Source organism: Eptesicus fuscus, chromosome 5 (assembly GCF_027574615.1).
Source record: "Eptesicus fuscus isolate TK198812 chromosome 5, DD_ASM_mEF_20220401, whole genome shotgun sequence".
In the NCBI taxonomy this organism is placed as follows: Eukaryota; Metazoa; Chordata; class Mammalia; order Chiroptera; family Vespertilionidae; genus Eptesicus; species Eptesicus fuscus.
Genome location: NC_072477.1, coordinates 59,640,640 through 59,654,385, shown reverse-complemented (window position 1 = coordinate 59,654,385; position 13,746 = coordinate 59,640,640). Strand labels below are relative to the sequence as shown.

At 44.2% G+C, this 13,746-nt stretch overlaps 1 protein-coding gene across 1 annotated transcript in view; it reads right to left on the bottom strand.

The window, feature by feature from the left end:
* The window catches only part of FBN1 (fibrillin 1), a 233,037-nt gene that overhangs the window by 104,953 nt on the left and 114,338 nt on the right, over nucleotides 1-13,746 (bottom strand). The window contains exons 8-11 of the mRNA XM_028147684.2: nucleotides 12,473-12,598; nucleotides 6,221-6,379; nucleotides 1,864-2,043; nucleotides 1,103-1,243 (exon numbers count right to left, since the gene is read on the bottom strand). Of these exons, the coding sequence (XP_028003485.1) occupies nucleotides 1,103-1,243; nucleotides 1,864-2,043; nucleotides 6,221-6,379; nucleotides 12,473-12,598 (606 nt within the window). The remainder of the gene's footprint in view (nucleotides 1-1,102; nucleotides 1,244-1,863; nucleotides 2,044-6,220; nucleotides 6,380-12,472; nucleotides 12,599-13,746) is intronic.

The window sequence follows — 13,746 nt, the reverse complement described above, 5'->3', positions numbered from 1 at the left end:
CAAAGATGGTAGTGCCCACAGCCAATAAGGAGGGAATATGCTAATTGACTGCCCCACCCTCAAAGATGGCAGTGCCCACAGCCAATAAGGAGGGAATATGCTAATTGACTGCCACTCCCTCAAAGATGGCGGTGCCCAGTCCCCTTAGCCCTGCCGGGGTGGCAGGCACATGGCAAGGCTGGGCCCGGCCTTGCCAAGCACCTGCCTCTGGAGTCCCCCAGTTCCCTCAGCCTCCCAGCTGCCAAGGGCTGGCCCGAGGCACAGGCAAGCCTCAGATGGAGGCTGCCCAGCCACCCAGGGCCACCTGAGGCTCAGGTAAGCAGGGCCAGCCGAGGCTTGCACTGCTGGCAGTGGCAGTAGCAGAGGTGTGATGGGACATCGCCTTCCCCTGATTGCCAGGTTGCCTTCTGCCCCTGAGGGCTCCCGAACTGAGAGAGGGGGCAGGCCAGGCTGAGGGACCGCTCCCTCACACTCCAGTGCATGAATTTTCATGCACTGGGCTTCTAGTTTTACAATAAAAGTTAAAAGTCACTGTGTTAGGCAGAATAATGCCCCCCCAAATATGTTCATGTCCTAATCCCCAGAACCTGTACATATGCTACATGACAAAGGGGAATGAAAGTTGCAGGTAAAATTAATGCTGCTAATCAGCAGATCTGAGCTGGGAAGGGTCTCCTGGATCACACAGATCCCCCATGGTGATCACGAATGTCCTTGAATGGAAGAGGGGCTTGGAAGAGGGAACCAGAGAGTTAGAGACTGATCTGAGGATGTAACACTGTTGGCTTCGATGATAGAGGGAGGAGCCCTCAGACAAGGAATACAGACTCCAGAAACTGGGAAAGGCAAAGAAATGAATTTTCCTGAGAGCCTCCAAGGGGAGCACAGCACTAACACCTTGCTAAAGGCCCATTGAGACTGTGCTGGACTTCTAACCTACAGAACTATAAGATAATACATTTGTGTTGCCAGCTGCAATGCCACTAACTGTGATGCCACTAACTTTGAGGTGACTTGTTACAGCAGAATAGAAAACCTGTATAGTCAAGGAACAGAACACCGCAGTAACCTCTTGCTACCAACCTAACGATCTATTACATACCGATGCACTCCCCACGAAGGTCCAGCTGGAATCCTTTGTTGCACTCACACCGGTAGCTCCCAGGAGTTGGAATGCAGCGTCCGTTTTGACAGAGGTAACGAAACAACTGGCAGTAATCAGTGACGTTGACTGGCAGCACCCCTAAAGGAATCATATTAAATCCCATTAAAATGCTTTATAACTAGGGCATCTTTCATCAGCACTTAATCTGGCAATAATGGGCAAGAAGCTGGATCATAAAAGGAGACACTTTGGGCAAAGGTCATCTGGTTTCAATAAAGCATACTTCCATCCTGCTCACAGAGATAGCGTGTGCACTGTGGCACACCTGGCCAGGTATTATCTGCTTCTCTGTCCACTCCTCCCCACCCATTTTTCCACCCCAATCTCAAGATTCCAGGTTGGAGTCTTGAGTTATTGGCATTTACTTGCAAAACTGCTGTGTATGACATATAACCCATGATAATTTTACACCTCCTCTATTAATTCATCCTGTAAATCAGCTTTAAATCTCTCCCAAATCTTTCCCACAGCTGACTGAAAACATCTATAACATAAAAGGACATTAATCTCTGGAGAATATGAAACCTCCCATTTTTATCTAAGAACCAAGTAAATTGGGAAAGTTTTATACAACACTATATAAACTCAAATTTAATCCAAGATTTGGTAAAATTATTTAATGACTAAAGCAGCATAACCACAAAGAAGTTAAGCTGACTTATGCAAGAAAAATTGCTAGATCACTTCTGAATTCTTACTTGGTGGTTCCCGAGATGGATACGGATAGTCCACTGGTGGTCGAGGGCCCGGAATGGCAGGTCCCGGAGGAAAGACAGGAGGAACAGGGTGAACCGGAGGAATGGGGCCAATGGGTGGAGGAGGATATCCTGGTCTCTCGGGAATCACCATAGGGACAGAGCACAGCTTGTTGTAATCCTCTGGAAAAACACAACAGAACACAACAGCTAAGCTGTAGCATCTGTCATAGGTCCATGGAAATCATCCTTACTTTTCAAAGAAATCTTTGAATAGCACTGATCTTCAAACCGCATAGGTCAAATGAAGAAAAGGGAAAAAGCCGACTGACTTCATTCCCATTCAGAATACCTACAACAGCAGCCATACTGGCACAATAATCCAAAACCCAAAACAAACTCCCCAGGGGGTGTACCAATGCCTCTCCCAAACCCAGGAAGTCTTTCACTTATATCACAATTCACTTCAAAGGAGAAGAAAGGCCACTTTCTCCATCTAGTCCCACCTGTGGATCCCAAAGGACTCTAAAGAATACCCTGAAAAGCCCAGATTTTATTTCATGCGCAATGGAAAGCCACTGGAGGTCTTCAGCAGGGTGAAGATGAGCAGATGAACATTTTCGGATCATTCTTGCTAACGTGGAAGATGTACTGGAGGGAGCCAAGGCTGCTGCAGAACCCGGGGCACGACAATGGTGACTGAACAAAGGTGGCAGTGACGGAATCGGACAGAAGTAGATACATTTGAAGCACATTTTAGAGAAAAACGGATAGTGCTTGGTGCAGGAGTAAATGTCAGAGTGGGGGGAAGAGGAAATTGAGAACGACTTCTAATTTCCTGGTTGTGCAGTTGGGTAGCTGCAGGCTCCGGTTCCTGGGATGGGGAAAGTGCGGTGGGGTGGGTTTGGTGGGTGGAAGCTCTATGTTCCATCTGAACAGACGAGTTTTGAGATATCAGACATCCCAGTGCAGATGTCACACAGCATTTGTCTAAGAGAGTTTGAAGCCTAAAGAGAAGTCAGGCTGGACATAAGTTTTGGAGTCATCAGTGGGTGGGTGATATCTAAAGCCATAGAGATGGATGAGCTCATCCAAGGACGGTGTGGGAAACAAAGAAGGGAGTGCGGGGACAGAAGCCCCGAGGAACACCTACTTGTGAAAGACAGCAAAGTGATGGTGAAGGAGGGGCCCACGGGGCCAGGGGGTGGAGGTCTGCTGCTAATGCTGCCTAATGACCCTCCGGACCAGTACACCCTGATGCAGGCTGATTCCTATTTCCCATAATGCCATGTCTTTATTAGAAGAAATCGTCTTTAGATCTGTGACACTTTCTTACCCCCTGGGCTTCCAAACAGGGTTTTTAAACAGTACCCAGGTTTCCAGAGATGTGTTCACTCAACTAATCAGTTTCATGTTTCCCACAAATAGCCATATTTGGTCATAATAACCTTCTATGAGAAAGCTAACCATGCAATTTTTAATGTGTTTTTACTCTCTTGCCAGAATATTGATAATTGTATTATCACTGTCACACAGAGATTCTCCCATAGTTACTTTCTATATTAGTTTAATCCATTGATAGAAATTAGGCCAATATTTTTATTTCCTTGTGGACTAAAGTCTGGCTTCTTCTAAGACACAGTAAAATGTCTTACTGAGATACATTCATAGTTCAACCTCCCACTCTCAGCCTAGCCCTTAAATCGTGTCTTAAAATGCACATAAGAGGAACTTGTTAATGTGCTGGATTTAACGGAATGCTAATTATATTAAAAGACTCTTTTGCTTCCAAGCATCCAGCAGCCTTTCTTTCTTTCTTTCTTTCTTTTTCAGTCTTTCAGCATTTGTATAAAAGAAGTTCATTAGCTTATCATAATTTCTGCTAATTAGGTTGATATATTACTTTAAGCATGCCATTAAATTCATCATGTCCTCTCCAGGAGAGTATATCAGACTGGGTCCTGTACTTTCTTCAGGAAAGGTGGACATCAACTGAACAAAATTCGCCCCTGGTTGCTGATTCTGCATGTAAAGGCAGGATCAGCAACCAGGGGCGAATTTTGTTCAGTTGATGTCCACCTTTCCTATCCCCATTTAACCCAGAGATGATACAGATTTTATTTTCTGATGAGTTAAAAACTGACCTATCTAAAATATTCCTTCCTATATCATCACTCTCTGTAAGAGGCCCAAGCTCTGTGGAACATTTGAGCAAACACACACCTATTCCAAATGTGTTTTCTCTATCAGCCTGCTTTGCCCTGGGCCTATCTCGGCCTGTGCATCTTTCCTGGTACACCTAGGACCCGAAGGAACCAGGCCTTCTGCCCTATGTGTCCCAAAGTAGGTCTTCAGGCACCTAAACCTGCTCCAATTTTCTCTCTCCTCTACTCAAGCTTCAACACATGAAGAAATCCGCATCGATGCTGCTGATTCTTAAGTTCACATATGTATTTAAAAAGCAGTTTTCCTGGTACCCAAGTCATAGTAGGAAGTCACGTGTGTCTAAACAGTGACCTACTAAATGGTCTCCCTAGTGAACGAAGGAGGTTGGGTTATATTTTTAGGCCAGAGACCGTAAGCAAATCAAACAAAATATATGACTTGGTATATGTTAAAATATATTGAAAGATTTTATTGCTTCTTTAACTCACACATATAATTCTCAGCAATAAACAGAAATTTTATAGCAACATCTGTGAGCAATTCTATAACCCCCGATAATGGGCAATTCGCATTCTGTGAGTAGCATACTCTGAAGTATTTCATTAACTCTGCATTATCCACCCTCACCTTCCTTTTCTCTCCCAAATGTCCCTGATTTAAACACACTTTTCAGGAGTCAAGTTGAGAAGGAGATATAACCCCAGTTATAACTTAGAACTATTGGGAAAGATGTCACTTAATAAATTGTTCATTCTACTGGTTGCCTCCTAGAAGCAAGATTTTGCTAAGTACTGTGGAAGTGTTAAAAAAAAAAAGCATAAGGAAGATGTGGCCATAATGATGCAGGAGACCTCCTAATGAGATTTATCAACTAGTGAAAACACAATGCATGGACACACACAGGCACAGGCAGAGCTGGGGGGATGGGTGCCGCAGCAGGAGCACAAGCCTGGAGCACTGAGGACAAAGCAGCAATTCCAGCTCGTTGTCCAGGGAGAGTATATGGACCAGGTCACCTTTGAGCCAATCCTTAACAGACAAGAGGTAGATAATGAGCAGGGTGGCAGGGGTGAGGAAGAAGGAAGAAGGACCTGAACTGGGGAGAAGTGTTAAGAGAAAAGAACATTTGAGTTTAGAAATACTGTGACTGGGTTCGAGGAACACTGGATCACATTATTTAACTAGAAAATAAAGCTAGCCTGGCCAGCATGGTTCAGTGGTTAGGCCATGAACCAGGAGGTCACGATTCGATTCCCAGTCAGGGTACATGCCCTGGTTGTGGGCTCAATCCCCAGTGTAGACCATGCAGGAGGCAGCCCGTCAATGATTCTCTCTCATCACTGATATTTCTACTTCTCCCTCTTCCTTCCTCTCTGAAATCAATAAAAATATATATTAAAAAAGAAAAGAAAGCTACTACAAAGCACAGGAGTTAAAAGATGAACAGGGAGCAGATTTGGGGACTAAATATAAGGCTAAGTAAGTACTAAAATCTTATTTTCAAGAAATAAAGTGACTTAGACCAGTATACATGGCCTGACTTCGTCCTGGGAAAATTTTTCTGGACATCTTTCTCTACATTCCCCCCCACACCAGACATAATTTTTTTAACTGAACTTCAGATGAGTTATGCTTTGGGAAATGTATGTGGCAGCTGTGGAGTTCACGGAGATCAGCTAGGAAGCTACCGCAATAGCCCAGACGCGGGAAAATGAACATTACGTGGAAATAAATATGACAGATGAAAGAGATATTGTTAAAAAAAAAAAAAAAGTCAACAGAACTTGGCAAGTAGGAAAAGGAAAGTGTCAGATGTTAGGGAAGGAGGAAATGTGTACCCAGAATAGCTCCCCTGAAAGGCTCTGAGAGAGTTGCGTTTTATTCGGAGCTTTGGAGGGCTGCCGGAGGCCAAAAGAAATAGATGCGAATAAGAGGGAGCAAGTACTTCCAGAAAAGGGTGCTGTTCCGTGGTCATAAGCAAGCTACGTAAGAAGCAGTACCTGGAAGCAGTGTTATTGATATAGGCCTCTCTATTTTCCCAGTCCATGACCTGGGGAAATTTTCCTGAATGTCATCTCTTATTTTTGGGAATCTTACTTACCTGGGTTTCCATGAAATCTGCATCATGCACATTGCCACCAGACCTGTGGGGGCCAAGTCGGGACACCCTGCAGTGAACTGGGAGGGCTCTTACCAGTTGCTCTGATGGGACACATCTCAGGGGCGAGGGTGATCCCCGGAGACCAGCATCGACCGATGTCACAGCAGCACTGCATTTTGGTTATGGACTGTGGCATCTGGTTAGAACAGCGCCCGTTTGCCAGAGCCGTGTAACAGTATCCTGGGCGAACGTCTGAGAGAAGAAAGAAACACACACACACATCACTGAGATCAAACTGGTTACAACACTCTGCTGCCCGCCACTTCTGCGTTTCCCACTTGGGCTCCGGCAGCAGGAACGGACACTCCTGCCCCCTGGAAGGGAAGCTGCGAGCCCCGCTCAGAAACAATACTCCGACAGAAACCCCGTCTTCGGCTCACACCTTGTGCCCCTGCGAGCTGGTGCACTTGGCCCAAGGCCCACATTCCAGTCCCAAGGTGGGAACGAATGATTACAACCATATGTGCCACAGGAAAAGAGAGACTAAGAAAACCACGGTGGTGACAGTTAATTATTATAAAGACAGGTCTCTCTACTGAAGGGAGACTGTGTTGTCCTTGGTTTCAAACGATTTCATTCGAGCCCCTTTAGGCAAATATTGATATAAATCTATTTTAAAACAACATTAAGTCTGCACCGTAGTCTGCATTTCTAAAAGATCTTTCTCATTTTGCAGTCTGAAACTATGAGTCAGACTCGTGAGATTTTTTTTTTTTTTTTTTTTTAAGGAATGAGCCATTTTGCAGACAGATCCAATGCTTGCTAATCAAGATTTCCTTTTGTCCTGGGGCCCTAACGAATTTTATAAGGCACGAAATATTTACAAGTTCAGAATGCAGGCGATTCCAAGTGCTTGGTCCTATAGGAGACAATGGTTCTGGAAGCATTTATTTATTTATTTATTTTTGGCAGAAGGTATCATCCCAAAGCAACATGGGAAGACATATTTCTTTCTATAGATCACTTTTACTGGGTGACATCATGTCTAACTGTCATGACAACACTGACACACCGAAGTGCAACTCTGGGCTACCAAGAAGGAGCCAACTGAACACCTTGGTCTACCTGGCATACGTTAATGGTATGCTTCTCTTCAAGTAAACTACATCTCTGAACAGATAATACAAAATAATGTTCTGAAATGTAAATAATATTTTACATATGCCTGTCATTTAAAAGAATATAAGTGGCAAATCCTTTTCTGAAGAGTGGAATTTTTTAACAGTAAAAAAATCTGTTTCTATGTTTCCTATAAGACTAAATATTAAACATGAAGTTTGCCCAAAGAGGGTTATACCTAGCATGGTTTTCACCTACATCATTCTTAGGAATGCAAAACCTTCAAATCTTGATGATTGCAATCCTATATAATAAAAGCCCAGTGACCGAACAGTGAAACGACCAGAATGACCGGTCGACCAGTTGCTATGACGCGCACTGACCACCAGGAGGCAGACACTCAACACAAGAGCTGCCCCCTGGTGGTCAGTGCGCTCCCACAGTGGGAGCACCGCTTGGCTGACAGGGATGAGCTGCTGCTCCCACTGTGAACCCCGGGCCAACAGGCAGGAACCCGGGCTGCGATTGTTGCCTCCTCACCCCAGGTTCCTCCTCCTTGCTCCCTGACACCTCCTCCAGATGCCTGCAGGCCTTGCAGTGCCGCAGCTGGGCTCACAGAGCTGACCCCAGAGGCTAGGAGGCAGGTTGTGGCCACCACAGGACTGAGGCCTACTCCACTGTCTCTCAGTGCTATTGTCCCTGGGCCCAGCCCCCACCAGGTCCCCTGGAGAGGCGAGTGCTCCAGCATGAAAGATGCCGGACCAGGGAGCAGGCGCTCAGAGGGCAGGTCCACAGCCACTCGGGTGACCAGGATGAGCGGCGCTCACACAGCGGGCCAATCCCCGCAGGCCACGCCCCCCACCAGGGCAAAAATCCTGTGCACCAGGCCTCTAGTAAATGAATAAAGTGAAATAAATTTTAAAAACCAGGCTAACTTAGAAGCAGTTACACTGTTAACATCAAGTGATAAAGGCTACAACAAGCCTAGACAAACCGTAAAACTATGGGTCCACTTTAAAGGATGCAAGATCATTTCTGAAAAGGACTTAAAACCACTAGCAAGAATGAATGTGCTTTCCGGGAATGTTTTGTGATCCCAGTTCCTGCACCTCTGTCAGACTAATATTCTCAGCAAAGGGGCAGGACAAGTGTTATTCCAGGCTGGTCCAGGGTAGAGGGTGGGAGAAGGGTGCAGACAAGGCATGTTCTGTGAAGCCAAGGGTGGCACCTCCTCCTGAAGAAGTGGAGAGATTGGACTTATTACAGTCTAGTTAGCAATGCCTTAAAGCCACTAGTACTTTGTATATTCAGGGATTAGTAAATATTTGAAGATCAGAAACCAAAGGCTGTTAAGAATGGAAAGAGATGTTAAAAACTGGCTTATATCCCAGGTTCCAATGACTTTAGTGGTCCAAACCGAGTGTAAACACTTGACCAAAATTTGTCTACATAATTTTCAGCATGGGCTATCTTTCAGAGAAAAGCTGGGGACAGCGAACTCATAATGGGCTAATGTCTATTGTTTTGCAAATTAACTATTAACTAATTAACTCATAATGGGCTAATGTCTATTGTTTTGCAAATTAACTATTAACTAATTAACTCATAATGGGCTAATGTCTATTGTTTTGCAAATTAACTAATGTCTATTATTTTGCAAATTAACTATGTTACTGCTCCGCTGGCTCTCTTATGTGTTAAATCAATGAGTCTGAAACTCTTGATCAAAATGGTGAATGTTGAAAAAATTATCAGCCACGTTTCGGTTACCACAGTCCTTGATTTACAAATGGCACCTGCACATGCAATAATCATTTTGCTTTTTTTTTTTTCCCCAGAAGAAGAGCCTTTGTTAAAAATGCACACATTTATACAACTCAACATTTTAAAGAAAACCTATGGGCTAAAAGGTAAAAGAAGAGAAAATGTGTGAAAACCAGGCACTATTTGGAGGAACTGAGCCCTGGGCACACCAGCCTGAAGTTTCCTATGTCATCAGGTAGCAATGCCATAGTAAGTGGGGAGAAAACCATTCTGGTGCCAGATCACTTTGCATGGAGGGTCAGGGGTGGATTTCGGATAATATGAAGACTCACGGAAACTGAGGGAGAAGAATGTCAGGATTTGAAGGAGATAAAGGGAGGTAGGGGGAACTGCAGACACCATCAGCTATTTTAAACCTGTCCTGGCCAAGACATCTAGCAGGAAAGGAACAGGAATTTCCTTCTTTCCCCCCTCCCTCTCAGGACCCAGAAGCCACATCATAGCAGAACAAATATATTATAAATAGGAGTTTGCAGGTCCTCTTAGCCTAGTGGTCCGCAAACTGCGGCTCGCGAGCCACATGTGGCTCTTTGGCCCCTTAAGTGTGGCTCTTCCACAAAATACCACGTGCGGGCGCACACGTACAGTGCGATTGAAACTTCGTGGCCTATGCACAGAAGTCGGTTTTCGGCTCTCAAAAGAAATTTCAATCATTGTGCTGTTGATATTTGGCTCTGTTGACTAATGAGTTTGCCGACCACTGTCCTAGCCTATCAACAGGCCTCTCCTATCCAATCACTAGCATCGTTGTGTCCAGCCCAGAGTTAGGGGCAGTGAGGCCTAAACTAGGTACAGGACATCTTTAGGACTCTTGGAAGTTGATGTGACAGACACACTACTATGAAAAGACAACCCTACACAAAGGATCATAGTGTGCCAACAAATGATCACAGAACAAGAAATAAAATACTCCTGCCAGAGCTTACAGAACACAGTGGGCACTGGGGCTGAGGAGGGCTGAGAGTCTCAGGATGTGCTGACAAAAGGTAACAGAATTGCGTGCTTAGAAGAGATATATAAGGAAACACTGCAGACCACTATCTAACATATGGAATTTTCTATTGGTTAGACTTACTGATTCCAAACAGCCAACTTACCAACTAAGCTTGGATTTGTATATAAGTTGGAGACTACATCTATTTTCCTGCCAATAGGGATTATTTGAGGGGGGTGTCTCTGTGGTTTACCATGGCAGGAAATGTTAGCATCAGCAAAGGCAGACATGTCCTCTGGATAATTTTATATAATAAATTGCTAATTATGGGTACCAGAAAGTTCCAAAGAAGGAGAAGCGGCGCTTGCCTGGAGGTATGGCAAGAAAGTTACTGCATGGGCTTCATCTGGGAGGAAACAGGGGAAGGAGGCCAGACTGTGGACTGAGGCCCAGGCTGAAATCCAGCTCCCTCACTTACTAGTCACCTGAACAACTGGACCAACCTGTTTACCTGGACTCTTTAAACCCCAGCCTTTTCCGCCTATGGCACTGTCAGGACCATTAAGTTAGGTAACTTCCATAAAGTACCTCAGACCAAGGTGATCCATACATCTTAGTTCCCTCCCCACCCTCTTCCTTTGTAAAAAATTAGCATGGATATAGCTAGTAAAAAGAAAAAAAAAACTTTTAATGTAAGCAATCTGATATGTACATGTGTTTTAACCATTTTAATGTCATTTGAGTCTCTCTTTGAAGGTTAAAAAAAAATCTACTTATTATCTGGCCTGGAAAGGACTTCTGATCTACCTCTGTGCTAAGCATATCCACTCGAGGTCATATGCTAATTGGGACTTTTTTTTGCGGGGGGGAAAGGAACTATATATTGCACTTGCCATTCTTTCACTGCAGTTCCTATTCTATGGATTGATCCTGGAAAATCCAGCAATTTGGGCACTCCCATTGTTTCTAAGGAAAAGTCAGATATCCTTCCCTCACTAGTTGTAGTTATCCAAATGTCAACTGCAAGAGACTGCCCTCCGCTTTTATTGTATGTGACTAAGTAAAAAGGAATTCAGAATTTCAAGTGCAATTTAGTTTTGGTCTGAAATCCATGGCCTGTGGTGAGGATGTGAAGCTGAGTGTCTCCAAAAATATGGGCCAGAAACAAACATCAAAAGATAGCCTTCGCTTTTCTCCAAGGCCATTTGCCACGGGCTTCCTAGCATTGTCCCAACAGTAAAGAATTAGTCATCTTGATATTCAACAAATACTTCCTGAGTGCCTATGACATTGGAGAAACTGTGCTGAGAACCACCAGGGATATAAAGACAGCAGTTACTAAGTCTTTAAGGATAGCTTACCAGCATAATTAGTGAGATAAAAACATGCAGACACAGAATTTCCCTATGAGGCCATTTATGAGAAGCATGTCCCTGGGTAAAGGAGAAATAGCTTTCAGGTTAGCTGATATGGGACATCCTCAAAGACAGAGGACCTGAGAAGAATGTACAAAGGAGCTTGAGCTGGGAAGAGGGGTGTCTTGAATGGTGGGCGTAACATGTATGATTACAGGCCTGAAGGGATGAAAATGAATGGCCTGTTTGAGGGTGAGAAGCAGGAGCTGTGCTGACAACTTAGTGAGGCTGGGAGTGGGCAGAGAGCGAAGCTTCTTAGCTATCAGGCTGCACACTCTGGAACTTGAACTTAAAAATAATCGGTTTTGAAGGGAGTCTTAGCAATTGTTAAATCCAGCAGTTGTCAAATCTATTGTTTTTAACAACAGAACCCCTTATTTAATTAATATTTTTTTCATGGAAGTTTAACATCCAACCAGGTAAAAACAGAGCCAGAGGGTATGGATGTGGGGGTTAGGGGTGGAAGGCAAGAGCCCTCTCTTCTCAGCCTCCCCACATTCACAGCCCCCTCTCTAACCCCAAAAGCTCTGGGGGGCTTGCAGCACCTGAAGGATCCACTAATCTCCAAATCCTGATGGAAAACTACCAGAGCAAGAGAGTTATTTGATCAGAGCACTACTTGAGGAAGATAAATCTGACCAGATAAATTGTAGAGAAGCCAGGGAGCAGGAAGACAAATGAAAAGATTATGGCAAAACTTCAGACCTGAATTAGTATAGGTCCCAGGAAATGACTGAAGGCTGGGGGTCAAAAGAGAGAAGAGTCAAGCACTGCTTCAAGGTTTGACACTTGCATAACTGCAGGTTAATTCACAGCCTGAGGATATCTGTAGGGTCTCCTGGATCACCCCTCTTTATGGGAGGCAAAAATCCCAAAACAGGACCACAGGGCGCCTCTGCTGTTTCCAAGGGTGCTTGACTGTTTAATAGATTTCCATAAATGTACATTTTACACTGAGTGAGAAATTATACGACCCCCTTAACAGATTTGTTTAGAAAGATGTTATGGAACTAATTTACAGAAACCATGCATGCTGCTTACAAGTAGACCTACCTATGCATCTGGTGCCATCGGGAGAGGTGTAGAAACCCGGGGGACATTTGCAAAAGTAGCTGCTGACTGTGTTTGTACATTCGCCCCCGTCACAGACTCCAGGAATGGTGCTGCACTCATCGATATCTGGAACATAAAGAAGAGTTGCAGTACTCACAGAACACAATAGACAATTGTCTGTCACCCAAGGACTCAGATGTGACATTAGTCAAACAGTGTCACCAGAAACAGCCATCTTTACAGAATAAAAGCTGCACATAAGACAGTCAATTCAATGAGTGGGTGCTTCTCCTCTCAACACAGGTTTACCCAAGAAATTCACCAAATTCATTATTAGAGCAAAATAAAAACATTTCCCCTTTAAAATCTAAAACTGTGTACTGCTATTTCACCAAGTAACTACAGCATGCTAACAGTCCAAATGTCACTTATTTTTAAATTCTGTTTTCCCCTTCTCTCTCCATGGTTTGCATTCAGTTAAGCTTCCCCTCTCTTTACTCTATGATCTGCATCAGTTCTTGCATTGCGTTTCAATCTGATTTTCCACAAAGCAGATACAAAAATCCCGCAGAGAAGACCACGTGGTCTGAGTGATGACCAAACTTGGCCACGATGGTGTTCTCAGGAGCACTCAGACTGCCATTATGATGCTTCTCTGGGTGGTTCAGGGGAGAGCAGTGGGGGACCCTGGGATGCTCCACCCAGAACCCACAACAGTATTAAGAAGAAAGCACCTTTCTCAAAGTGTCCCTAAAAGTTAATGTCTAAGTCATAAAATATCTATCAAAGATCCTGTGGAGAGATAGTATCTATGGAAAGAAATCTTTTTCTACCTGTTAGTATAAATGGTTGCTACCATTCCTATTAAAAACACAATATACACTGAGTGGCCAGATTATTATGATCTCTGAATGCATAATAATCTGGCCACTCAGTGTATATCCTATATAATAAAAGGCTAATATGCAAATTGTCCCCTCGACCAGGAGTTCAACCAGCAGGCAGGCCAGCCAACCGCCCCATGTCCCCTCCCCCTGAACCCCACCCATGCACGAATTCATGCACTGGGCCTCTAATACACACACACACACACACACACACACACACACACACACACACACTGAATGGCCAGATTATTATGTGTTCAGAGATCATAATAATCTGGCCACTCAGTGTATATCAATAACCAAAGAGGTTATTTATGTGATAGCATATATCAGAGAAAAGCCATTTTAAAACCAGAATTAATTTGGCCAGATGGCAAATCATCTTTC